This window comes from Platalea leucorodia (genome assembly GCF_965183815.1).
Source record: "Platalea leucorodia genome assembly, chromosome: 6".
NCBI classification, from domain to species: domain Eukaryota; kingdom Metazoa; phylum Chordata; class Aves; order Pelecaniformes; family Threskiornithidae; genus Platalea; species Platalea leucorodia.
In genome coordinates, this window is record NC_138828.1 from 50,127,565 (window position 1) to 50,154,286 (window position 26,722).

General features: G+C 48.3%; 2 protein-coding genes across 2 annotated transcripts; both read left to right on the forward strand.

The window, feature by feature from the left end:
* The first annotated feature begins 5,134 nt into the window (after window positions 1-5,134).
* On the forward strand, window positions 5,135-10,034 carry CDKN2AIP (CDKN2A interacting protein). Its single transcript, XM_082316011.1, has 3 exons — window positions 5,135-5,378; window positions 5,476-5,606; window positions 6,360-10,034. Exons 1-3 carry the CDS (start codon window positions 5,152-5,154, stop codon window positions 7,967-7,969), a joined length of 1,968 nt encoding a protein of 655 aa, XP_082172137.1. The 5' UTR covers window positions 5,135-5,151; the 3' UTR covers window positions 7,970-10,034.
* Window positions 10,035-20,853: 10,819 nt separating this feature from the next.
* On the forward strand, window positions 20,854-25,822 carry ING2 (inhibitor of growth family member 2). Its single transcript, XM_082316157.1, has 2 exons — window positions 20,854-21,169; window positions 24,521-25,822. Exons 1-2 carry the CDS (start codon window positions 20,980-20,982, stop codon window positions 25,189-25,191), a joined length of 861 nt encoding a protein of 286 aa, XP_082172283.1. The 5' UTR covers window positions 20,854-20,979; the 3' UTR covers window positions 25,192-25,822.
* Window positions 25,823-26,722: the final 900 nt, after the last annotated feature.

Genomic DNA, 26,722 nt, shown 5'->3' on the forward strand with positions numbered 1-26,722 from the left:
TCTGCTCAAATCCCAGTGGTTCCTCTGTCAATGCTGCCCTTCCCAAATCAGCTTGTCCCTTTGCTCAGAGTCAAGACTTGATTCTGTTTGATTTTGTCTGCTCTACCAATGTACTCTCAATTCTTCTGGTTTCCTCACTGACTTCCACATCTATCCTCTCTAATTTCTCTTAGTCCTAAGCTCCTGGCATACAGTCCCCATCCGATTCCTCATCTATATATACTTGTCCCCTTGCCTTGAACTCGTTCTCCTTCATTTCTCCTTGAGAATTTAACTTCCTTCCCCACCTAATCCCAGTATCCTATTGCTATTACTCTCATGTCAAGCTTTTCTACCCCCTAGTAGTTCCAGTCTCACCATATCCCCTGCTTCCACACTTACTGTTTCCTTCCCCTCCGTCAGGTCCTTGTCCCCTCACCATTCCTATCAGACACGCTCAAGCAGCTGTGAAGAGGAGAAAAGAGCAGCTTTTTGGGAGCAGAGAAGATGGTCTCCATAACCTCATTCTCAGTCCAGAGACCCGCCCCAGTCCATAGGGGCAAACAGAGGACTCTCTTGGGCCCTGCAGCCCACAACTGGGGTAGACGTGACTGCAGCAGTAGCAAGGAGGTGGGGGCACATGCTAAGTCAGGAATGTGGAAAACTCATTTCTTCAAAGGCTTATAAATTATGCTAAATGTAGTCAGAAGATCAGACACCCCCCTCCCAATTCAGTTTTTCATGACAAATTCCAAGTCTGCTCTAGAGCATAAAGGCATTCAAGCACTTCAAAGATAAGTTCTCCACAATACTTTATCCTAGACAAAGCCCTTTTTTTCCTGCCTTTATTCTTAGATCATGTTTGGTAGCAGTAAAGTCATCCTAAACTTCCATCCTCAGTATGGAAAATTTCACGCCAAGCCATGGACGTTTAGCAACTGGTATGTTGCCTAAAGCATAGTTTAGCAAGCAAAATTTAACAAGTGCTATGCTACCTTTAGCTGTAGTTAAAGCTTAACAAACAAAACAACTGACAACCCTATTGTAGGCATTGTTATATATTTCAAGTATAACATATTACTAAATGCAAAACAGTATTTAAGCTAGTAATAAGAGCAACGAAGGAAAGGAAAATGATTATCAACGAAGCTCTTCATTTTTACCTTTAGTTTTATCCACTGCAATTACACCATACATTTTCCTCAGTTGAGAAATCTCAGAGGAGCAGATGGTTTTGTAATCCAGAGCTGCTCACAGTAGCATAACAACAGTTGCATAACTGTGGTGAAATAAAAACATAGATTTACTTTTAACTTCACTTTCATTGACAAGCCTGCATAGTCATTAATGCTCTTTTAGCAAGTATTTTCTTTTATTCCAAGGATTAGCTTACTGAACAGTAACGACTGGCTACCTTGGCACATGAAGACACGTCTCCCTGGAAGTGCTGTCTCTTGGCTGGCTAGGAGACCTTCAACGACCTGCTCCAGCAGAACATGCACGTTATCTCAGGAAACAGCAAAGTGTCTCTTCCCCATCTTTCTTCAAGCTGCATTTCTAATGAACTTAAGCCAGGGCTCTCAAGTGTGTACTTACTACTTATAGCAGGGACCAACCTACAGATGGTGCTCAGAGGATTTATTGTGCCGGGCCAGTAAGATCCCACCGTTATTGCCTTCCTGTGGCAATAACTCTGAGCTTTATCTTTGCATTGCTGTGATGTTAAGGGCACACTTCTCATATTAAGCTGAATAAAGAGTGTCACTATGTATTAACCTTCACTGCACAGAACATAATTGAACTCAATGGGGCTACTGCTCTCTGTGTTTCAGCAGGACCTGACTTTGAAGAAATAATAATTCACTGGTTTACAAAGGCAGAAATAAACTTTCTTTATTACACAGGTAATGCAGGTGCAATGCTGTGATTATAGGCACTGGTATGATTCACCTTGAGATTTTAGTTATATCTTGCCAAAAGAAGCTATTATCAAGCCCCAAATGACTCTAACAACACTACTATCAATGTGGCATTTAGAAGTTCCTTCCCTAGTGGGAATGAAAACATTCCTTTTCTTCCAATGTTGAAAATTAAATGCACAGTATTAGCACCATCAATGAGGTGTTTAACTTCAAAATTGCCTGTCCTGGTGAGAATGAAAACGCTACTTGTTTCCTTTTTTAAAATTAATGGCAGTGGTTTTCTCTCTTTTCTACTACACACACTCGTTTAATCAACCTGAGGCGCAGTACGTCTCTAGTGCTCAGAGAGCATTGCAGGAATACAACTACGTTTGTCTGTGCGGGCACGTGCGTGACGTCCCATGCTCTGGGGCTGGGACCTAGCCTGTTTCCAGTATGATTCAAGCACACAATAATAAAGTAGAAAGAGTATGTCTGGAAAAAGCAGGTAGGGAAGACAAAACGCTCAGTTTTGGTTTAAGTCATTTTCGTACCAACAACAAGGCTACATTGATGCAGGAGCATTAGAGAAAAGGAACCCAAAATTAACATCATAAGATGCCAGAAAGGTACCAGACCACAGAAATTGCTCACTGCAGCCAAAAACTGTTGTCAGCCATTCCAGAAGTGTGCAGGACTGTCCTCTGACTTTTCTCTAGCTGCCGCCTATGTTTGCGTTCACACGTATGGTCAGCGGGCAAAAAGGTGAAATGGCTTTCAGTTCATTTGTCCTCCAAAACCGGGCGAGAAAAAGTTGTTGTAATCAGTCCTCGAGCCACTCTAGGACCAGAAAATGTATGAAGCTTTGTAGCTGTGCTGAGTCTCCAACACTCCCTAGAACGATGCTTTTGGAGGAGTCCAGGACTCACCGGTGAGTCCGTACAATCATATACACGTGGGGTGACCGAGAGCAGACACAAAACTCTGAGATGTGGAGGCCCACCTCCCTCTGATGTTTAGCATCAGGAGCTGTCATTCACCCAGCAACACCAGAATATGACTTCTGGGGATCCCTCTGAGTGCACAGGATTGCCCCTACCACCCGCTGGAGGATGACCCTCCCCAGCTCCTACTCTTAACCGGTATATGACCAGCTCAACACGGACAAGTCCTTAGTCACTTCACTTGGCAGCTCAGACGGTTGCGGAGGAGGACAGAGCATTCAAGGATGTCCTGTTTGCTCTGCTACCTTTGCAGAAGTACAGGCAGTTCTGCTACAGCTACTCAGGCCTGGTTGAATTCCTTCTGCCCCTGAGGGGCAGGCCTCAAGCCTGGGCCAAGTCCCAGCTGGCTTTTTTAGAAAGCAAACTGGTTCATTGAAGAGTGCGAACAAACAGGCTGGCAGCACAGATGATCTCGGCTTGACTGCAAACTCAAACCTATGTTTGCCAGGGATTCCATTCATCGTTGTCTTCTAGGGTCTGTATTGACACCGAGGTGAAGAACCGTGGTATCGCAGACTCGGAGGTCTAGGAGACAGGCCCACCTCATTTCTAGGCGGAAACCCTAGCGTGACAGATCATGCCCTTCATATATTTCAGGCTACATTACCAGATAACCACGTGCAGGACTGATACAAGTAATGCCTGGAAAGAGATGGGTAACACTAAGCTGCTGGTGACCACAGTGCTCTTTCTAAACCTTCTGACGTTGTTTCTAAACAAACCCACTGCTCCGAGACACCCACGGAGTATACAAACTTTCTGCCTTTTTCTTGCTCTACATGCAAATACAAAACAATAGTGAGTTTTTTAGGTCCCATCCCACTCGTTACTGTTCGCTGTCTCTCTCTCACTGAATTATTCTTCCCAATGCATGAGAGAACATTGCGTGAGCTAACCAAGAAAGTGAAGGAAAAGCACTTCCGCTCTAACAATGGATACAGAACAAAAGTGTATTGGACCATTTTTTTCTGGCTTAGTTTCCTTAATCACTTAGTTTTGCACCATAGAGGTACGACAAGTTAAATCACTACACAACAATTTCCATGAAATAAGACATTAAAGTCACTTAAGGAGAAACACTCCTTCCTCAAACGCAATCTATCTTGTAGTTCACTTCATGATGACGTGTAGGTGTTAAAAATTGAAAACGGAAGCAGACACAGACTTCTAATTCAGCAGGAAGAAAATCAATACAGCTCTCCTGGGACAGCCCTTTGGAGTTTAAAACCCTCTCCGATGCACTAATTCAGCAAGCATCATCTCGGCAGACCAAAGCTTGGTGTATTTTCACAGCATGCTTATTACTTTTTGAAACAGAATTCTCCAACTGGTTTTGAATAAAATTCTGGGGTAAAGTTTTGCAACATAAACACAGCCTAGAGTTGCACAAGCGATTATCTGAACCCTTTGTAGCCAGCAGCCCCCATACGTAGAACCCCTCATTTATTAATGTTTCCTCCAAAATGCTACAACAACCCATTTCCTTGCCACCACCTTCCTATCGGACACCAAGGAGGTAAAAAAATGAATTGATCCCACAAACTCCGACCTCAGCAAGGCTGGCATCAATCTGCGAGTAGAACCGTGAGACAAAACAAAAAGCAACACCTCTGTTCACAGTTTTACCAGGCAGAACACAAAGTGGGTAACCGGGCTCTTTCCATCTCTCTTCCTGAGAGAAGGATGGGGAAACAGGCAGCCTGTCAGAGGCGCCAGGGCCGAGGACGGCAGGTGAGCAGCCCTCCAGAAGCTTACGCTCCTGTAAGTACAAGCCCGTAGGCAACAATCCATGTGCAGCATCACCACGTGCACTGTGAAAAACCTCAGGCTTCAGCTACAGTAAAAAAAAAAAAAAAAAAAAAAAAAAAAAAAAAAAAAAAAAAAGAAAGAAAGAAAAGGAGGAAAGAAGCCAAGCCCGCCCAGGCCGCGGGCTGTAACGGAGCACGCTCCGAGGGCGGGGAAGCGAGGCGCCTGCGGGACGACGCGCGCCCCCCGCCAGCGGGCAGCGCCCTCCCGCCGCCCCCTGAGGCGCCGACCGTTAGGGCGAGGGCGAGGGCGGGGGCGGGGGCGGCACGAGCGCCCCCTCGCTCCTCCCCCTCGCGCGCCGCAAAGCAGCCTGGGGCGGCAGCGGCGGCGGCGGGCTGCCGCGCGCGCCGGTTGTGAGGTCATCCCGCGCGGCCGGAAGGAGCGGCGCGGGGCGGTTGTTTCCGTTGCGGGGGTCGGAGGAGGGCCCCGCGCGCGGAGCCGGGGCGGGGAGCGGGGCGGCCATGGCGGCGGGGAAGGCGGCGGCGGCCGAGCCCCTGGGGCGGACGGCGGAAGAGGTGGCCTGGGCGGAGGCGCTGCGCGGGGCCTGCGAGCCCGAGCACCACTGGCGGCACCGGCGGGAGTTCCTGCTGCGCAACGTGGGGGAGCCGCCGGCGGCGGGCAGCGCCCAGCTCCAGCGCCTGGTGTCCCTCTCCATGGTCTGGGCCAACCACGTCTTCCTGGGCTGCCGGTGAGTGCGGGCCGGGGCGGCGGGCCCCGCGGCGGCGGGGGGGGGGCGGCCCGGCCGCCTGACCCGCTGCCCTCCTCTCCCCTTGTCGCCCCTCCAGGTACCCGCCGCAGGTCATGGAGAAGGCGCTGGAAATGGCCGAAGGCATCCAAGTGACCGGCGCGCCTGTCCGCACCACGAGAGATGAACTGGTTGCCAAGGTGAAGAAAAGAGGCATATCAAGTAGCAATGGTTAGCAGATCATAGCTGTGACAATACATAGGAGTCTAGAAAATGCTTGTTTGTGAATGTTCTCTGTTTACCTCGGGCTTAGAAAGTAGTCGAAATAATTTACTTGTAAAACTCCTTGTTAATCGTTTCCCCTCTCTCTGCTATTTTTTCCTCATGTAATACCTGTAAAATAGATGTAATGCCTAAGTATTCAGTTGGTAATGTAGAACTCTTGTTTTCAGTCTCTACAACTGCTGCACTTTAAGCTGATTATTTTTTTAATGCGATGTAGACTATTGTACTCCAGCTCAAATGTATTCTTGCTACTTTGCCTTTAGCGCTAGTCAGATGTTGTTGCTTTGTGAGAAACTTAGTTTCTTAAAGAAGTTCTTAAAGTTGTATTTTTAAAATGTTTTTATGATATTAGTAGACAAAATAATTTTTTTTTGTTGGTCAGATAGTCTTTATTTAATGTACTTTGGTCATTTTTGGTTTGGACTTCAAGAATACAAATACATACTTGCCTACAGGTCCCAAACCAAAACCTGAAATCTTGCACCTGAGTGTTTTTAGTTTTTTGTGAAAAAATACTAAACTATTCTGAAACAGTAGGTTAATACTTGAAATTGCAGTTCATGATGTGTTCCTAATACATAACTTTTAAATTCACAGAGATGATTGCTAGGAGTTTTTAGAAAATAGACAAATCATCTCTAGATGGATATTTCATAGTGCAGAAATTAAAGAGGATAACATACTTTACTTGTTTTGCAGAAGGGGTAGAGGAGCCCTCCAAGAAGCGAGCTGTTGAGAAAAGCAAAGATTCTAAGGATACCGGAAAGGATGTGAAAACAACCAAGGCAGAAGCCCCAAAGGAAACAGAGAGCACATTGCCGAAAAAGCAGGAAAAAGATACTAGCAAAGATCCAGAAAGCTCCCAGTCAACTTGCAGTTCAAATCAAGAAATGGTCACAGCATCAGGCATAGAAACAGAAGGAAAACCTACTAATGCTGAAAATACTACTGAGCAAAATCCATCTTCATCTGAAAAAGAGTCGGGAGAGAAGCCTTGCTCAAATCCACCTAAGGAAAGCAAGTGTGAAAATGTGCCATCACCTGAAAAGAAAACTACAGTAAGTGCAGTGCCGCCGGTTGCCAAGAGCACCCCGCAGGCAGAGGCAGTGGCGGCGGTGGTGCCGCCGGCTGCCAAGAGCGCCACGCAGGCAGCAGTGGTGGCAGCGGCGGTGCCACCGGCTGCCAAGAGCACCCCGCAGGCAGAGACGGTGGCAGCAGCGGTGCCACCAGCTGCCAAGAGCACCCCGCAGGCAGAGACGGTGGCAGCGGCGGTGCCACCGACCACCAAGAGCACCCCACAGGCAGCCATGGTGCCACCAGCTGCCAAGAGCACCCCGCAAACAAGTGCAACGTTGCTGTCTTCCAAAAACCAAACGAGTGCCCCAGCATCAGTATCCAAGAGCGGCGCTCAGGCGGGCACCGCGCTGCTCCTGGCCCCCAAGAGCGGCGCTCAGGCAGGCACCTCGCTGCTCCTGGCCCCCAAAAGCGGCGCTCAGGCAGGCACCTCGCTGCTCCTGGCCTCCAAGGGCACTGCCAAGGCAGGCTCCTCGCTCCTGGCCTCCAAGAGCAGTGCCGAGGTGGCTGCCTCATTGCTGGCCGCTCGGAGCGGCGCTCAGCAGGGATCCTCACTGCTGACTTCCAAGAGCAGCGCTCAGGTGGCTGCTTCGCTGCTGGCCACTCGGAGCGGTGCTCAGCAAGGTCCCTCGTCACTGGCCTCCCGGGGTGGAGCTCAGGCAGGTGCTTCCCTGCTGGCCTCCAAGGGTGGCACGCAGGCGGGTTCACCACAGCTTGCTTCCAAGAGTGGCTCGCAGGCAGGTGAAAGCCCTGCTAAGGCTTTGTGCAAACCGTTAACCAGCGAAGATGCAAAGGAAAGGCAGCCTTTTTTCAACAGACTATACAAAGCTGTAGCCTGGAAACTGGTTGCTGTTGGAGGCTTCAGTCCTAACGTAAATCACGCAGAACTTCTAAACTCCTCTATTCAGTCTGTAAAAGCTACGTTGGATGTTGCTTTCGTTCCCCTGAAGGAACTTGCAGACTTGCCTCAAAATAAGAGCTCTCTAGAAAATATAGTTTGTGAACTGAGGTGCAAGTCTGTCTACTTGGGTACTGGCTGTGGTAAAAGTATGGAAAATGCCAAAGCGGTTGCTTCAAGAGAAGCTTTGAAATTATTCCTCAAGAAGAAAGTTATTGTGAAGATATGTAAAAGAAAATACAAAGGTAGTGAAATTGAAGATTTGGTACTTCTGGATGAAGAATCGAAACCTTCGAATTTACCTCCAGCTTTAAGAAATCCTCGTGAGATCTTGTAGGGGAGAATCGCTGTTTGTACCGTGTATAGTATTTCAAGACAAGGACTAAAGGTTAATTTTGTACTTTAAAAATGTAGGCTTCCAGATATTTTGTATTTCTTTCTCAGTTTTGCAAGACAATGATAGTCCTTTCACTTGGTAGCAATTGTATAAAACTTGTTAGAGATGACAAGTGCGCATTTGAAGGTATGCCTTAATATATAGCACACTAGTGTGCTGTTTTATTTGCAAAATAGTCTACCTAATTCTTCTATTTTTAATTAAACGATTAAGGTACAATTTGCTGTTTAAAACCTGACAATTTTGTAATTCTTACGATTTGATGGCGGTGTACTCAATTGTCTACCATGTCTTTTCTAGCCACATAGAACTATGTATATAGGGACCATAATACTTGAATGATTGAAAGTTGTTTAAAAATTTCAATCAAAAAGTTGAATCATCTGTTTCAGCCGTGTTGCTCATAATGTTCACTGTTGCTCATACTAGGAGAGAAAGTAGTTGGTTGACTGTTTTTTACAGGGTGTCGTAACACTCGCAATATAAATGATGCCCTGATCCCGTTTAACGTTATACTAGCAGGTTAGATCCCAGTCCACATTATACTGGCAAATTATCAATTAGCAGTCAAGTCACAGCTACTTCAGCCACCAAAACTCTGTAAGCAAATTTAATTTATACTGTGAAATATCATTTACAGTTTTTTCAAATAAACATGGATTTCTATACTAAACATATTTTGACTGCTACTAAAACAATAAAACCTCTGGGGTATGCTTTTATAGTACTTTGGTTTTGGCTATTAAATACTCCAGCCATTTCAATAACTTTTGCAACACCTTAAGAAAAGCTTTACTTTGAGTGGCTTCGAGGTGTAGTCCCACAAGGATGAGTTGTTTTCTTTGGATGCGTAGCTGAAATGCTGTAAAGCTGATAGAGTGGACCTATAGAATACCTACTTTTGTAACACCAAGATAAGCAAAATGAAGATGCTGCTGTCTCCTACAGACAGCGAGTGTATTGCAACGCGTTCACACTAATTGAGCCCTTCCGTTCCTACGTTTGTACACGATGTACAGAATGGTTTGAAGCGAAGAAAGTGGGAGATTACCTTTTATTTTCAATGTTGCTGAAATACCTGCACAAACTGCATGTTTTGATATATTGGATAATGACATGTAATTGTAAAAACATAATGTCTTCAGTGCTATCTTGAATTAATCTTGTCCGATTACAGTAGTTAGCATCATTTAATGGAGACCTTGCACTTGACTGACAGATCCATTGATCGAGTATTACAGGAGTGAATAGGAATTCCTGGGATGTCGGTAGTTTATATGTCCACTTAAAGACTTCAAGTTCTTCTGTGATTTTGGGACTAAACCACAATGGCGTTGTTACACTGTACCCTGTGTGAATTTGAACAGCAGTGGCTGTCCAGTCCGTAGCGCCTGAAGCCTGCAAGGCGCTCGCGCTTCCCGATGGCCGGTTGAGAGCTTCCTCCGCCTGACCCCTGCGCTTCTGTGCCCTCGGTCGCCCTTCGCTCCGGTTGGGTTTCTCAGGAGTTCCCCCTCGGTGTTTCGGGAGCACCACCCGGCGTTTGGAACACGATGCGTTAAACTGCGTCTTGCGCAGCGTGAGAATTGGCGCGTGCTTCTAGCGCGGAGCGAGTTTCCTGCTGCGTTCAGGAGCTGTGGTATTCGTGCCGGGGAGCACGAGATCTGTTTTCAAATCCTCACCCTGTTCAGGTGGAGACGCAGAGCGGCTGTTTCTGCGGGGCAGGGATCGCGTCCCATGCCCCCTGCAGTACAGCTTTCCTAGCTGCTGGTTTGGGCACCTCCTGGCCTCTGGTTCAGAATTGCAGCGCGTGTTGCAACGTGAAAACCTGCGTTTCCCGTCTGTAAAGCGAAGCTCGCAGTATTTACTGACCTCAAGGGGGTGTTAGGGTAACTGTGTTAAAAGGCTGAGGTGCTAGATGCCTTTTTTAAAAGTCCTGACTTAAGCTTACTTTTTTTAGAATTTTTGAATGTTATTCCTCTTTGCTGTTTGGTTGTGATTCATTAAAGGACGAGTCTGTAGCTACTCTTAATAGAAACTGAAAGTTGAAGTGTGTTGCTTTCATTTCACAGTCTGCGTGGAAAGCAGCTCAACGAGCCGATTCCAACGTTCGAGTAAATAAGCATTAAGTGTTTGAATGAGAATGCATTAACATTTCGTCGACACTAAAGGAAGAAAGAAAGAATTCCAGAGAACTGGCTGTGGCGAAAAGCGTTCCTGCGGTCCCGCCGGTTCCAAGACCTCTGGGTCTCCCCTCCAGGTGCTGTCCTGGTCTCCGGCAGTTGGGATGCTGGTCTCCGCCCCTCCTTGCTGACCGGGACCGGCCAGAACGAACGCACTGACACCGCAGGCGTGCCGAGTTGTCTCGGGGGGACAAATGAAGCCAACGACCGAAGGAAAAACTGGCCCTGGCCCTCCTGCGGCGATTGCAGCCGTCGCAAGTCCCCTCGCTCCGGGGGGACGGCGCGGTCGGTTCCCGGGGCAGCGCTGCCGGCCGGGCCGCCGCGGGCGGGAGCTGGCCACAAGGGGGCGCTGCCGGCGGGGGGCGCGGCTCGGCGCGCGGCAGCCGCTCGAGCCGCCCGCCTCGGGGGCGGAGCCGCGGCCGCGATTTGCTTAACGCGTTCCCGGGCGGCGCCGCGGCGGCGGCGGCCCTCGGTGCGGCAAGGTTGGCGGCCGCCCGGCAGCGTGCCGGGGCGCCCGGGCGGCTCCCTGCCGGTGCGCCGCCCGCGGAGAGCAGCCCCGGGAGAAACGCGGCGGGGAGCGGGCCTCGCCCTGCCCTGGAGGGTCTCCCGCCGGCCGCCGCATATAAGGCGGCGGCGGGGCGGGGAGGAGGCCGGGATGCTCTGAAGACCTGCTCGCTAGGCCACGCACGGAGGACGCTGTTCCTCACGGGCCCCGCGCCCGCCTAGGGGAAAGTCCCCGGACCGCCGGCAGAGAGTGCCGGGCGCGGCCCGCGCCCCCGCCCGCCCACGCCTCACGCACCCCCGCCGAGACGCCCCCGGGCCGAGCGGCTGAGCGCGGGGCGGGCTCTCGTCACGGCCACAGACACGCAGGTAGTGCGCAGGCGCACCAACAGAACGGGGCTCACTCTCAGGCCATCCCCTTTTGCCGGGGCGCCGCGGGGCAGCGCTCCCCGCTGCCGGGTAACGCCCGCGGCCCCGCAGCGCCGGTTGCGGGCAGAGCGAAGCGCGCGCGGGGCCTCGCCGCTTCCCGGCAGCGGCTCTGGCCGGCGGGACGGCTGCGGGGAGGCGCTCGCCTGACGGAGCCCCTGCCTGCCCTGCTCCAGCAGCAGGCCGGAGGGAAGCATCTTGCCGCCTGCGTTTGCACCACGCATAAGTTAAACATCAAATGCGGCAGAGTGATGCGCATCCGAGTGACGGAAGCCGATACGGCACGAACGTCACGCTTCTCCAGCGCAGCAGTGACGCGCACACGCTCGGCTGTGCCGGGGAGCCGGCACAGGGTGTGACCCTGGCCTCCCCTGCTCGCTCCGGCCTCCTCAGAGAGCCACCGGCGTCACCTGTCACTTCTTGTGCTCACGCTCCCCGATACTAGGCAAGATGCTGCTGCCTGCAGCCATCGTGCACGTAAGTACTGGCCACGCTGATAAACTGAATTAATTTTGTAGGCAGCGGCGTGCTTGCCTCTGGTATGTCAAGCAAGTAATACATCACCGTGCTCGACTCCATGGAACTAAGCCTTCTGCTGCCCCGCGGTCATGTCTGGGTATGGGTATGAAACACGACAGAAGAGCACTGGCAGAGATTCCCAAAACATCAAATTCAGGCATCTTGGGCCCAAAAAACGTGATCAATGCTCCCCTTACCCAAGCAGCAGGCAAGCAGCCCGGAGCCAACGCTTCCTTCTGGTTCATGCTCTCCCAGTATCGATGAGGCTCCGGCGGTGAGCCCAGGCCTGCCGAACCAGCAGCGCCTGTCTTTTTGGCCGAGCTGCAGGCACGCGGCCGGTACATAGGCACAGGACAGTTTGCAAACCCTGCTGGGTTCCAACATCTGCCGTTCTTCTTCCAGCGATGTCCTCACCGTGACATCTTTCCAGCCGTGTCAGAGCTCTGTGCTAGGCAGAGGCGCCCAGCATGCAGAGCGGGGAGCAGCTCTGTGCAGACCTAGCTGCCACAACTCCGACTGCTTCACCAGCGCTTTGAAAGGGTGCACAGAGGGCTGACAAACCACCTGGCTTGAGCTGTCATCTTGGTTGCTGCCTGTGCTACTTGACTGTCTTTCTCTCTTTTCTCCCGTAATTCTTCACGTGATCAGCTATATGTACGTGGGAAAATAGAGATTTCAAATTAAAATGCTATCAAAGAACCCATCCCAAAAGAAACAACCGAACTAGGGCACAGCTCTATGAAGTTCTCTGGTTTTTTGTTTGAGAAACTGTAATGAAATCCCAGTGTCCTAGTTTCATCTGCTGAAAAGGCTATATCTAAGGCTCTATGAAGCGAATGTTTCATTTGCTGTCAGCCCTCAGTAGTGCAGGTAGCACCTGCAGTACAGGCTGAAGACTGCAGACAACCTTGTGTAGACAAGCTGAAGCTTGTGCAGTGACTGATGTGGGTTTGCTTTTCTTTCTTGGCCCTAAAGACTGCACTGTAGCACCTTAACAATTTGGGCTGGCTGGTTTTCTCTGTGTGTGGACAAAATTCTCTCATTTGTAGTTTATGGTAAATGTTAGTCTTCAAATTTGCTAACAGGAGAGAATGAATACGTCAAAAATCAAACTCATCTTGACTGTAGATGACAATAAGCTGACATGACATGGTCTAGTGGTCCAGAGACTGAGGGGAAAAAGCACACACTGGAAGAGTTTTGATGCTGTCAATCTCTTGCACGAGGCAGATCTATCCCCCAGCTTTATAAGTTGCAAACTGCAGAGAAAATAAGAGCAACAGCTGCTTTGTAGAATATTTTTTAAGCTTTTCTTTCAGCTAAAATGTGCATTTTTGCAATGTTTTGCATAGTGTATAATATGCCACACCCTTTGTCCATTTAACAACAAATGAGTTGTATTTGTGTGCCTTGTAGATGGTTCTGTTAGTTGCCACTGCCACAGCAAAGGTGGCAGTTAGGTTAGTTAACCATTCGTTAGGTTATGTGTTTTGAAGAAAACATTGTCATTTATGCTCATTACCCCTGCACCACCCCCCATTTTAAATCTGCTGTCAGGAAGTATGAATTTTTAGGCCGTGATTAATTCCACTTCTCTTCCTTGCAGGCATTTAAACCTGTGCAATTTCACCGAACCCCTGTGATTACAGGAAGACAGGTACTACACGTGGCTGAGCTTGCCAACGCCGAGCTGGCCCGCGTGGAGCGTTACCAGCACTTGCGCGTGACTATTCAGACGTACGGCTGGCCTCTTGTAAATGACAGCAGAGGTTTCCACCTGATGGAAGAGACACTCAGGAGCATTCAGAAAAACGGGTTTTATGTTGATACCTGGTAATAGTTTCAAATATGTTGTAGGCTAATTTGAAAATGGCACGTGATGATAATTTCTGAGCACAACTGCCTGTTGCTAAGGCAATGGAAGACTGGGTTCCAGTGGTTACCAGTTAGGTATTTTCTTCCTCCGGTAACATTCCTGCAGCTAAAACCGCGTTGTTCAGCTCCGACATCTAAGCCTACAGCCCTTTAAAGTCTGAATTGCCACTGATGGTCAAGTAACATTAATTGTTCGGCCCAAGGGGACTGCAAAACTACGTGTTTTAAATGCCACTGTCAGAGATGACTCACATTGGGCAAAAGATACTTGTCACTAATAAGAAAGCCCATCTAATAAATGTTTGCCCGATTTTCTAAATCCTGTGGTGTTTTACATTTTAACTGCAGCCTAAGAGAAACTATATTCAGTCAGATGCTGCCTGTACTTTGACAATAGCCTTCCACCCCAAATCCTTCCTTAGTTTGGAGCAAATGTCACATTTCTGTTTATTATTTTGGGGAAGAGGATAGTTGAGAGGCTAGGGATCTATTAATCTTGTTTAACCAATACTTTTTCTCACAATTACAACTGAATAATAAAGCAAATGTAAACTGTGTCAATTCTTGGAAAAAAGTGTACCTCAGTCATATAGTCTGTAGTAGTACAGAATAATACTTATTTTTGGTAACTTGAAGTAAGTGGTGGCACTGAAAAACTTGCATACCAGCAGCACCCTAAGAAACACATAATGCAGGTGACTTGGTGCTACAGAGTTATTTTGAAGATATGAAATGACCTCTGGTGCTATTTGCAGTGACTTTTCATTTGCACTGGAGATTAATCATTTGTACTGGGTTTGGGTAAGCAAATTCCAAAGAGAAAAAAAAAAAAAAAGCCATAGTAGGAGGGAAATGAAATGAGGCTGCCTCCTGTTTGGTGTGGCGTTTTAATGATGTATGCCAAAAGTCTCTTCAGGTTTTCAGGGGAACTCTGAAATTCATAAATGGTAACTATATGCATGTAGTTACCCCATTTCTGCATACAGAGTGGAATTCATTGCACTGACATCGGTGACAACAGACCTGGGCTCCCCTTACAGTCAATGGAGACGTTTTTAGGGCAAGACCTATTTATACTAACATTCTCTCTTACTCAACATACTTGGCTGGATGACTCCCACCTTTATTTCCTGTGGTGGAAAGGAAAATTAACATCCACATACAGGAGAGAATACTCTTAATATCTTAAACTGTCAACTACTGAACCTTGCTGCAGGTGCACTGCCTGCCCTCATTTCACAATCTTGACTACAAAGGTGTGATAGTGTATTTTTGTTCCTCACAAGAGGAGAAAGTACAAATGTGTTTTTCACATGACTTGTGCTGAGTAGCAGAATCAGACACGCAGGGTGCATCTTAATGTGTAGCTCAGGTAAGAGCACATAAAAAATCCTTTGTTTATTGTGTGCAAAAAGGGCTCAGTTCTTTTCCATTAAAGTCACCTGGATTCTTCCATTTACTTAAATGGAAGAGGATCAAGCTTCAGGGCTCAAGTAAGACAATAAAGATGGTTGCCACATATTTGCATGAGATTAACTTGTTACCATTCCTCACCTGGCTTCCCTAAATATCATCTGCACACTTCCCGAGTTCTTTGGCATGGGCATTGGCTCTGGAGCCAGAAAGAAAATCCACCAATTGTTTATGCTTTGAAACAGTAGGCGAGGATGAAGAGACTGTCTGAAAGCTGTTTCCTGGAGAGGAAAACAGGGATGTGTTACTTCAGCCACGAGTGGACGGATCCGTGTTGTAAATGACAGGGAATGATCCGTGTGGCTCCCCCCATCCCAGCAGCCAGATGCTGCCCCTCAGCTGGTTAGCAGCGTCCCCCTCTTCTAAGGAGCTGCACTTCCTACACCAGCCAGAGCGCTCCATCGGACCTGTGAAGGTGGTGGTGTCCAGCTCCTGCTGACTTCCAGAGGGCGTTCTGATCAGAGCAGATCACTCTCAAAAAGGAGCAGTGTGGTTCTGCTCAAAACAAAGCAACAATATGTCAGTATGCTCTCATGGAAGCAATGATGTCATATAAAAGTGAATTCCTTAACATCTCCCGCCTTGGGCCTATCAACTTCTCAAAACACTTTTGGGTACAGACATGGGATTACAGTGTGGAAGCAGACTGGGAAGAACTGTAAAAATAGATAAATAGTTATTACAAAACAAAGCACAAAGTAAACTTAGTTTGCACACTTTACTCCATTTTTCACTCTGCTTCTGGTGAGAAAAACAGAACCCACCTGTTTGAAGAAAAAAGATGAGCTGGATATTGCAGCTGCCCTCTTCCCCATGTTAATACAAGTCAACTGATCACTAATTTGGGCTCAGGAAGAACTTTTCTTTTAGAGCATATTGGCAGAAAACTTGGAACTTCTCCAGTTTTTTGAACAGATGTTTGCATTTGGATGAGGAAGAACATACATCTCCCGATCAGCGCGGGATGTTTGTTATTTGGTGCTAGCGAGCTCTTTGATACAGCTGAGGATGAGGCTAGCTGGGAAAAAACCACATGCCAGTGTTTTCAGGAAATGTACTGGTTTAGTTTATGGCCTTATTGAAATGATCTGATGTTAGCCCATTTTTAGGTGTCCTACACTTGTGTAAATGAAAGAAAAAAATAATAATGGTTATTTCCATATGATTTGTGTTCCACCAGATAAGCCTAGTATTTAAGGAAAATCAAAAGCGATGACGTCTGCCATTACAGGGAAGTATCTTTTTTGGATGACCTGTAGAGAAGTTTTCAAGAACAGCTTACCCGGACAAACACGCTACTACCTCTGTAGGCCTGGCAAGGATAGCCTCTTCCTGGAATATCGCCTATACAAAGGTCAACTATGGCCTTTCTGTATGACTGTTCTATGGCCTATAGCTTTCTTCAGCTGACTTTTAAAAAAGCCCATCTGGCTTGTACACGTTCTTTCTTTTCTTTGTGTTTCTTTTCTTGGTATCTTGGAGAATTCTTCATCCTCTTCATCCCATGGAAACCAGAGAGGCATACCTGCCAAGAAATATATATATCATCAAAAATCTGTTCTGTTCCATTTGCTTAAAAGAAGCACCCTGTTATCATTCTTGGAGCATTTCCACTAAATGTTAAGTAGGTCTTTCAAAATTGCAGCCCCTTATGGACTTGTCCTCATCAATAATGCTGCTTTTCACTATTTTTTCCACAGGCTGAAATGCTTCCTGGGCTATTGCCGTGGTTTAACCCCAGCTGGCAACTAAGCATCACACAGCTGCTCGCTCACTCCCCCCTGGTGGGATGGGAGAGAGAATCAGAAGGGTGAAAGTGAGAAAACTCGTGAGCTGAGATAAAGACAGTTTAATAGGTAAAGCAAAAGCTGCGCACGCACGCACGCAAAGCAAAACAAGGGATTCGTTCACTACTTCCCATCAGCAGTCAGGTTGTACTGGTTTTGACTGGGATAGAGATATAATTTTTTTCACAGTAGCTAGTATGGGGCTACATTTTGGATTTGTGCTGAAAATTATGTTGATAATGGAGGGATGTTTTCGTTACTGCTGAGCAGTGCTTACACAAGAGTCAAGGCCTTTTCTGCTTCTCACACCTCCCCACCAGCGAGTGGGCTGGGGGTGCACAAGAAGCTGGGAGGCGACACAGCTGGGACAGCTGACCCCAACTGGCCAAAGGGATATTCCATACCATATGACGTCATGCTCAGCATATAGAGCTGGGGAAAGAAGAAGAAAGGGGCGTATGTTCAGAGCGATGGCGTTTGTCTTCCCAAGTAACTGTTACGCGTGATGGAGCCCGGCTTTCCTGGAGATGGCTGAACACCTGCCTGCCAGTGGGAGGTCTGCCTTTATCTCAACCCACGAGTTTTCTCACTTCAACTCTTCCAATTCTCTCCCCCATCCAACTGGGGCGAGGAGTGAGTGAGCGGCTGTGTGGTGCTTAGTTGCTGGCCAGGGTTAAACTGCAACACAGGTGTTCAGCTTTATTTCTTCATGTGACAGCAGAATGATACAGCCATTCAAACTTACTATAAGCAGAAACACAACTCCTCAAAACAGCCAACATCTTTCTAAAGAATATTGTGTCACTTATGTTAATCCAGGTCCTTTTGCACTGGTACACAGGTAGTGCTTTTTGCCTGTACAGTAAGTGTTATCTGTTAATATTATATGCAAGAATTCAATTGATGAGGCCTGTTACTCAGAAGTGACAGCAATGAACACCATACAATAAAGCTTCAGCCATTTACTGCCGATGGAAGTCAAGGTAACTAGGTTATTTTAACTTTCTAAATCTATTTGCGCAAAAATGAGACAAGTAGCACAACATGATCTGAGGCTCAGCTTCGTTAATCTGAGCTGTCACAATACACAAAAAAGAAGCAGCTGGTTTTACTGGCGTTACGGATTCTAAGATGAAAGTGTCCTCTTAAGAACAGGAACACACTGAGTTGCAGACTTCCTGTTTTTTTGGCCAGAGTGACATCAGTGTAAGAAAGAATGTTTTGAAAGCACTGCCTACAACTTTGTTTTCATTCATTTTTATGAACTTGCCATTGCTGACTCAGGCAAAGCCATCCATCTACAGCTACAATTACTCAACATCTTAGACACAGATGCATGAAAATCACTGTCATGTAGGATACCAGCTTAGCAGCCGCATGAGTTGGAAGTTAAGAATGTGTTTAAATACTTTCATGAACTGGGGTCTTAAGAAAATAATATTTGCAGACTGCCATCACGCGAGATCCTGATCTGCAGGCTGACTGGATCAAGTCAGCGAGGTTCAACATACTGATTTGGTCACAGGACTAGCCATGGAGCCACCTGGCACAGATCATGTATTCACAGAATCGTAGGAAAAAAGTGGGCTGGAAGGGATCCTCTGGAGGCCATCAAGCACAGCCAGCTTCACAGCCAGATCAGGTTGTGCCAGGCCTCAGCCAGTTAGGCTCTGAAAATACGCAAGGATGGAGACTATACAACCTCTCTGCACAACCCCTGCTGCTGCTTAACAACTACTCTAGATCGTGCCATCCTGAAATGTTATCTACAGGATTAGTATGGGTGCTCTTTTAGTGCTGGCCACTTACCAGGTAGGAACATAAGACAGAAAGGGTTTTTAGGGTTTGGATTTTTTTCTTCATTTTACCCTTGAATTCAGTCATCTCTGATGCTGTTTTTTCTAAGTTTGCGAGATGTCATATTTTTCCCCACTTTTTTTCAGATTTCTGAAATATAAATGCAACATACTGCAATATGTACAGGTCTCCTCAGGATATTTCGAGAGTCCACAAGATTTTTTTTTCCTGATGCTTACCAATTATTACTCATGTAGTAAAGATCAGAAAAATGTCTGAAAGAGAGGTGGGGATGAAATCTCAACCTTTTAGTAATTCTATCTGCTTTATGTCATTCTCCCCGTAGGAAAAAGCAGCTAGCTAAAAAGTATTATTTCTGCTTTTGTTTCCTACTATATTTGTGGTGGCCAACATTTGATACAAATTCTGCAACAGCCTTGGGGAAGACAAGATACTCTGTCAAAATTGGGAGCTTTGTTGGCAGGCGAGTGCATTTTAAAAGGCTAAACTTCTTTGACGCCTTCTTTAAAATTCTCTGAAATGATTCCTCAGGATAAAATGTCACTCAGCTTCCCTGAGTAATAGTTTATCACAAATCATTTTGCTCTTCTTTAAAGCTAAATAAGGTAGCTCTTATTATGGGCAAGAACAGCCTAAGCTGCTGCTTCTTACAGTTGGAGGATATGAATTAATTAGATGCCTCACTCTATCAACTGCTACAGTGAGAAAAGCTTGACTACGGAGCACCGTCTTGTGTACCAGACAGAAACCTGCCTTCCCTGCACAGCCTGTCACTATGCTATCGGTACAAACCTCAGCTCATGATGAGACCTGCTCTTCAGAAATAAATTGTTGCCGATATAGCTCACGACAGCGCTCGGGAGAGAAATACACAAGCCATCTGCAAACAATTTAACGTGCGTATAAATTTTATTGCAGCAAAACTCACTCGCATTGCCCTCCTGCCAGACACAATGCCTTTGGAAAGGTGCGTTTTGAGAGATTTAGTGCCATCAGTGCTGACAGATTATTTTGTATGCCAAAATATTCCAAGAAAATGAGAGGACGGTGCAAAGGGTAAGGTTTCAGCATCAAATGTAAAACCTCTACACTTTTCTGCTTGCTCAGATGTATTTTGTATTACCTGCTGAAAATGTGGGAAGGTTCAGGATTATGACTGAAAACACAGCGCAGAGTTTCATGGCCTATACAGGGAATAAGTGTAATCCGTGACAGCCACAACACGCCCTCGAGATAAACTCCTCAGCCTCTCCAGGGACAGGGAACGTTTTGGGAAGAGAGAATAAAGACGGGGGTCCGGAGGGGACCGACCGCAGAGGGGCGTTAGTCGGTGCTCACGGACACAGCCCTCGGGAGCAAGAGGCGGCAGGCCGGAGGGACCCGCGTGGATCCCTCCCCTCAGACACCCGCGGTCTTCAGGGCCAGGTCACAGCGCCGCTCCCCGCCCCGCCAGCGACCCCGCAGCGGGGCAGAAGCGAACTGAAAGCTGGAGGTAAAACGGCACTACTCACACCGGGCGGTCATTTCTGCCGTCTTCGCCCCCGCCTCCCACGGGCGCAGCGGGGGACGCCCGCCGGCCCCAGGGAAGGGCTGCCGGCTGCGGCCGGGCGCGGAGATGGCGGCCGCAGGCACCGCGGCGGCGCTCGAGGGAGGAAGGCGCCCAGCCGTTGGGGGAGCCTCCGCCCAGCCCCGCCCCGCGCGCGTGGCGCCTCAGCGCCCCCCGCAACGGCCGCCCGCCCCCGCCCACACACGGGCGCCGCCGGGGCACCTGGCGCGGGGCGGGGCGGGGCGAGCCGCTCCGTCGCTGCCGCCCGGCCGCGCGCTGCCGTCGGGCTGCGGGGCGCGAGCTGCCCCCGGCGGCGGCCGCCTCCGTCGGGCGGCGACCCCCGCGCCGCCCCCCCGGCGGGACTCACCGCTCCGCCCGGGCGCGGAAACAGCGGACGCGGGCGCCTTTAAGAGAGGCTCCGCCTCCGCGCTGGCCCCCGCCCCCTGCCGCGCGCCGGGCCAGTAGGAGCGGGCGAGAGGGGAAGGCGGGAGAATGCGAACCCCTGGCGGCGCCGCCGGCCGCGCCTTATAAGGGCAGGGCCTGGCGCATGCGCGCAGCCCGGCGGGCAGGGGCGGGGGCTCCGAGTGGGTTTTCCTTCGGCGGCGGCACCGCGGCGGGAAGGGGCGCGGGACCCCGCGGAGGGAGGGACGGGACCGGCCCGCACCGGCCCGGCTGCGCCCTCAGCCCCCCACCGCCCCCGCGGCGCCTCGGCCCGGCTGGCGCAGCTCGGCCCCCGGCGGGCAGAGGGGCGGCGGCGGCAGGAGGGAGCGGAGCGGGGCCGCCGCGGGGACCCCGCGCCCGGTGCGGGCGGCGCGGCGGCGGCGGATGTGCTGCTGGCGCGGGGGGATGATGCTGGCGGGGCCGCAGCTGGTGGCGGGGCCGGCGGCGCCGGGCGGGGAGCGGGCCCGGCTGCTCTCGCTCTACGTGCAGGACTACCTGGAGTGCGTGGAGTCGCTGCCGCTGGACATCCAGCGCAACGCCTCGCTGCTGCGGGAGATGGACACGCAGTGCCAAGGTGGGCGCCGCCGCGGGACGCGGCCTCCGCCACAGGGCACCGGGCGGCGGGGGGGGGGGGGGGAGAGGAACGGGGGGCCGGCCGCCCGCCGCACATGCGCCCGGCGCGGAGGGGCCGGAGCCGGGGCGGGCCCGGCGGAGGGGGGTGGGCGCCGGGGTGGGCCCCCTGCCGGGGCCTGCGCGGGGCTGAGCCCGCGGCCGTGCCGGGGCGGGCGGCGGCCGGTCCCTCCCGGGGGAGGGCGCCCCGCCTCGGGGGCGGTGGGAGGCGGCGGTGCCTCGCTGCCCGGAGCTAGGCCCCGGCTCCGCCGTGCGGGGCCGCTCCCGCCCCGCTTCCCCCCCGCGCCGGGCAGCCCCACCGGTTGAAGCGGCGGCGGCGCTGGTGGAGGCGGGGGCAGGGGATGGGTTTTCCGGCCCGCTCTGCCCCGCCGCCGGCGGGGTGGGGGCGCCGCGTCCCGGCGGAGCCGTGCCCCCGTCCCGCGGGAAACGGCCGCTGCCCCGCGGCGCTGGGGGTTAGCGCACGGCGGGGCGCGGGAAGCGTCCGCTGCGTTCCCTCTGGTCAGGGCGAGGGGCCGCAGGGCGGGGAGTTACCCCCCGCTTCCCCGAAACGCGGGGTCAGTACCAGTTGTGGTTTGGGCCGTGCAGCGGGGGGGTTGCTGCGGTGGGTAGGAACCAGAGCCCGATCTCCCTCCCGGATGGAGGCTTTCCTCGCTGTGGGTAAGCGGGGACCGTCCAGGCCTTTCAGACGTTAAATGTAAACGGATTCTTTCAATTATCTTTCTAATTACCCAGGAAGATACATAAGAACAGGCTTTTGTAAGTTTTCTGTGTTGGTTTTTTTTCTTTTTTAAAGTCTAAAGGGCATAGACTTGTCTGCAGCATTTTGAATTCTTAGTCAAGGCCGGACTGCCTAGCAGGCTCTTTACCTGTGGTGACAACACTCTAGATCTGTCTTGAAGAGATTCAATCTTTTATTTAGCCTATTTCTCCTATTTGTATTCCTCCAGCCACTAATACAATACCAAAGCAGAGGTTTGTTGCTACTTTTACCAAAGTCTTCAACTGTTTTAAAAAACAACAACAACAAAAAAAACCCACAAGCCCCCAAAATTTGATAAAAATATTTTTGGCCCGAGTCTGAAGATGTAAAAGCAGTGCTATATAATTTCAGCCAATTTAGAAGCTAGTGATAGTTCATGCAGGAGGAACAAAGCCACTCCTGTGCTTGGAAAACTGAAATCCTTTTAGCTTTTATTAGCTCCACCAAACTTAATCAGATTATTTGTAATGAACACTTGGCCCTGGTTTGTGTTGTGTTTGGCTTTTTATTTTTTTATTTAACAGGGATTTCAGACCTATTTAGTTGGGCATACAGATGCCTTCTCTAATTTTAGGGACCAACAAGGAGTTTGGTTACCTTGCGTCTCCGTCAGCCCAGAAGTTCTTTCCTCTTTTTAATGGATGGTGATCCATTTAACGTGTGCAGCATATCTTCACGGGCTGCATCCAGGGAACAATCAGCATAGGGTGAACGTTGTTCTCTGTCACCATGTGGAAAAGCTAACAGTTATTGCTTGTGGGTTCTTCTGGGCAGGGCATTCCCAGTGTGGGAAATCTGTGTAACTACACCTACACTTCACCACTCCCCCCCCCCCCCAAAAAAAAAGGCTGGGTGGGAGATAATGTGGCTGCAGAATATTGTACTCTAGTTATGCCGTTCTAGTTCAACAGCCTACAAAGTACCTTACTCCATGCTTTTCAGGAGCAGAGAGTAAGTCCTCCCTCCCCTCACCCCCGTCAGGGCAACAGGCAAGCGATGCAGCTGAAGATGCAGGGAAACAATGTTTGTGTGTTTAATGGTAGCTGGAATGCTAGTATTGAGAAAAAATAGGTTAAGTGAGTTATTGGACAGGCAGAGTAGTGATTTTTATCCTCCCCTAGTGAAAGTCTGGAACAGAACAAAATGCTGTTGGTTCCTGTTGTCAAATAGGCTTCAGAATTTATAGTAAAAAGTGGCCATTCATGCTTAAGCTACTGTTTCAAGATGTCAGCAGGAAAAAAAATCACTGTGAACAATGTTGAGATAATATCTATCGCTTCCATCTAGCACAACTTGAATCATTTCACAACTGTACAATGCAGACAAATTCTTTAAAAATGAAAGCCAGTTTGTGAAACACAGGTCTTCAGGAAGAGATAGATTGTACTACGTATCTTCTTGCTTTGGAAATGAATAGTTTAGTGTCATTCATAAATTCCCTTGCTTGTTCCAATAAAATCCTTAAGTTGTTTCTGAAGGAACCAGTGCTGTATCAAACACTGTGCATCAGGTTTCACTGTCAGTTCTACTAATCTGTTTCCTTCCACGTGAGCAATTTCTCTGTCTTTTATGTATAGACCTAGTGTAACTTTTGGTCTGGAAAATATTACTTTAAAATCCAGCAATATAGAACAATAGAGTACAGACTAAGACTGGTTTATAAGGCATTTGTTAATCTCCTCTTTGGGTTCATTAAACTTGCTTCGAAGAACTAAATTTTATGGAAGATTCACAGCAACTCATCCAGTTATTTGGCATGAGTTGCAAGAAGAAAAGCTTAGAAGTCAAACTGCAAGCCACTTGTTACTAGTTGCTTAAAAATACCCTGTGATGCACTAAACAGTAGGTCACCTATTCTGAAAAGTTCAGCCTTGATCTAAAATGCAACTTGCTGTAATTTGTCTTGGTAACAGGAAAAGTGTTTTGAGTGGTTTAAGTTGATTTAAATCCCAATTGTAAATTTGCTATTGTGTAACTTCAGTTGTCATACTCCTTTTATAACTGTGTCTACTTGAAAGTGTGATACCAAACCTTTAGATGACTAAGAAGGGGAAGGCGGAGGATCTGGATATCCTAATTCTGGAGTGTTATACATCATGATATATAATGATTAATTGAATTCTAAGTTTCTTCCTGTGATACAATAACCTATTGCATTGGTTTGTAGGCCAGGGTTTTGGAACTACTGTGATAAGGACTCTCGACAGAAATTCCTGCTTTTTCAGATGGAGGCAGGACCTGGACTGTCCATGCTCCAGCAGCTATGGTCCTCTTTCTAGGGTTATCCTTTCTTTTTCCAATGACTAAAAAAAGCTTGTTTTTTCTTCAAACTTGAAACTTTTTTCTTGCAACAGATCGTGATCTTAAACACTGATTTGATGACCACATGCAACTTGAATAAAATATCTGATCTAGCCCGCTAGGGTACACTATAATTAAAATTTTTACTATTTCTCATCAGTTAGAAATACATTTCTATATTTTCTTGAGCATGTTCCATCTTGTGTAATTATCCCTATTATCTTTATTTTATAGAAGCATTAAAAGAAATAGATGATGTCTATGAAAAATACAAGTCAGAAAATGATCCTGTTCAGAAGAAACGCTTGCAGCAGCATCTTCAGCGTGCATTAATCAACAGCCAAGAACTTGGAGATGAAAAAATTCAAATAGTAACTCAGATGCTAGAACTGGTAGAGAACAGAGCCCGGCAAATGGAAACACACTCTCAGTGTTTTCAAGATCTGTCTGAGAATGAAAAGCCTCTAGAAAAGGCAAAGATGGAGTCCTGCCAGCCAGAGAGATCTTCACGTAGACCTCGTCGCCAGCGAACCAGCGAAAGCCGTGATCTGTGCCATATAGCAAATGGTATTGATGACTGCGATGATCAGCCACCTAAAGAAAAAAGATCTAAATCTTCCAAGAAGAAAAAACGCTCCAAAGCCAAACAAGAGAGAGAGGTTTCACCTGTAGAATTTGCAATTGATCCCAATGAACCAACTTACTGCTTATGCAACCAAGTGTCTTACGGCGAGATGATAGGATGTGATAACGAACAGTGTCCTATCGAGTGGTTCCACTTTTCGTGTGTTGGACTCACCTACAAACCAAAGGGGAAATGGTATTGCCCCAAGTGTAGAGGAGACAATGAGAAAACGATGGACAAATGTACTGACAAATCAAAAAAGGATAGAAGATCGAGGTAGTGAAAGCAATTCATGTTTTAAAGAGTTGCTCCTTTTATATTAAAATGTTTAATTTCCAGAGAACGCTGTTTTAGGAAATGCATAAGACTATGCAATAATTTTTAATCTATAATATTAATGGAGTATTAAAAGCTGTTATACCTTCTGTGATCTTTAACTTTCTGCACTGAATAACCAAATAATTGAAACAGGGTGGCTTCAGACCTTCACAGAAGACATTACAAGCATATGGCGCTTGGTTTCAATTTAACCCCATTAGTATTTTAAAGAACTTTGTGAATCTTGAAATAATGGTGGTGGGAAAGATACTGAAGAACTTTTCATGTTATGGGAAAGGCGTTGAAAGGCCTCACGTAACTGCTAGAATCTTAACAACTGAATTTGTTCTTTATCCCAGGTCTTAAGTTTTCAGTTTTTGTGTTAACATCACACATTCGGAATTAGGGGTTTTGAATTCAGCTGTAACTGTAAAAGTCTTCCGAGCTAAAAGCAGACCTCTTCAGTGACTTTCATATGACCAGTATGTTATTTCAAGGAAGAGAACACCACTAACTTAAGCTTTTTTTTGTCAATATTAAACTCTTGTCTTTGTGACTTTACCCTTGGGAGTCAGTTTTTGGATATGATAGAATTATGGTGTATACGCAGTTTTGGATATTCTTAGTAGGTTTTGTTTGGGTTCTTTTGGAGTATCCTGATGTGGTCTTTATTGTTTAAGATGCTGTCTCTAATGCCAAAACTATTTCCTTGATTGTTTATGTTTTGCCACTGCCTATATAAGCCCTGTAGTGGTAGAAGGACCCCTGAGAGGAGGGGATATTGACATCTCAGGGAACAGAAATTGCAAATATGATGAAATCTTCTTCATAATCTCTAGAGAGCTGAAACATGACTGGTGTTCTCTGGGATGTAAACTTTGCTTTTCCTTAAGGGGTATTTGTGTATGTGTGTGGCCATACCTGGGTTTAGGCACAGCACTACAGTTCTTGGACTTGGGCAACTATCTAAAAAGCTTGAAGGCAAAAACTTTCAATAAAAGTTTTGATAGATAATAAAAAACAAAACAAAAGCATGACTGGCACAGAGCCGGTAGACAAATCCCAGCAGGGTTCTGACAGGCTAAGTAACTGTTGTCCTGAAGTATGCTGGTAGTGTCTAAACACTACTTGGGTGGTAGTTAAAAGTGAACTTCCTCACCTCTGCTCCTTTGAGGAGGTAGAAGAAAGATGAAAACAGCTGTTCCTGCTCCTTTGCAATGGGCGATGCTAACAGAGGAGAAGTCAGCAGTGTACCTGCTGTACCAAAGCTTGCACCTAGGGTTCCTGCTCAACAGTGTTCTTCCTTGAGACTGCCTGTGCCCTGGCGGGCTCGGCAAGGCAGACAGCAGCTCTGCAGGGCTGGGCGTGGGGGGGTTATCTCTGGGTGGGCTGCGAGCGCTCAGAAGTCCCCATGGGTCTCTGTCTTTGCTGCTAAGGTCTCCCTGACGGCACAGAGGGAGAAGTGACACCATCTCTGGCCAAGCCTGACTGAA

What these genes read in the sequence shown, in the direction of transcription:
- CDKN2AIP (XM_082316011.1), top strand. Translation starts at nt 5,152, where the DNA reads ATGGCGGCGGGGAAGGCGGCGGCGGCCGAGCCCCTGGGGCGGACGGCG. An exon ending in CACGTCTTCCTGGGCTGCCG is followed by an intron (nt 5,379 to 5,475) that starts GTGAGTGCGGGC and finishes TCGCCCCTCCAG; the next exon opens with GTACCCGCCGCAGGTCATGG. An exon ending in AGGCATATCAAGTAGCAATG is followed by an intron (nt 5,607 to 6,359) that starts GTTAGCAGATCA and finishes CTTGTTTTGCAG; the next exon opens with AAGGGGTAGAGGAGCCCTCC.
- ING2 (XM_082316157.1), top strand. Translation starts at nt 20,980, where the DNA reads ATGTGCTGCTGGCGCGGGGGGATGATGCTGGCGGGGCCGCAGCTGGTG. An exon ending in GATGGACACGCAGTGCCAAG is followed by an intron (nt 21,170 to 24,520) that starts GTGGGCGCCGCC and finishes TTTATTTTATAG; the next exon opens with AAGCATTAAAAGAAATAGAT.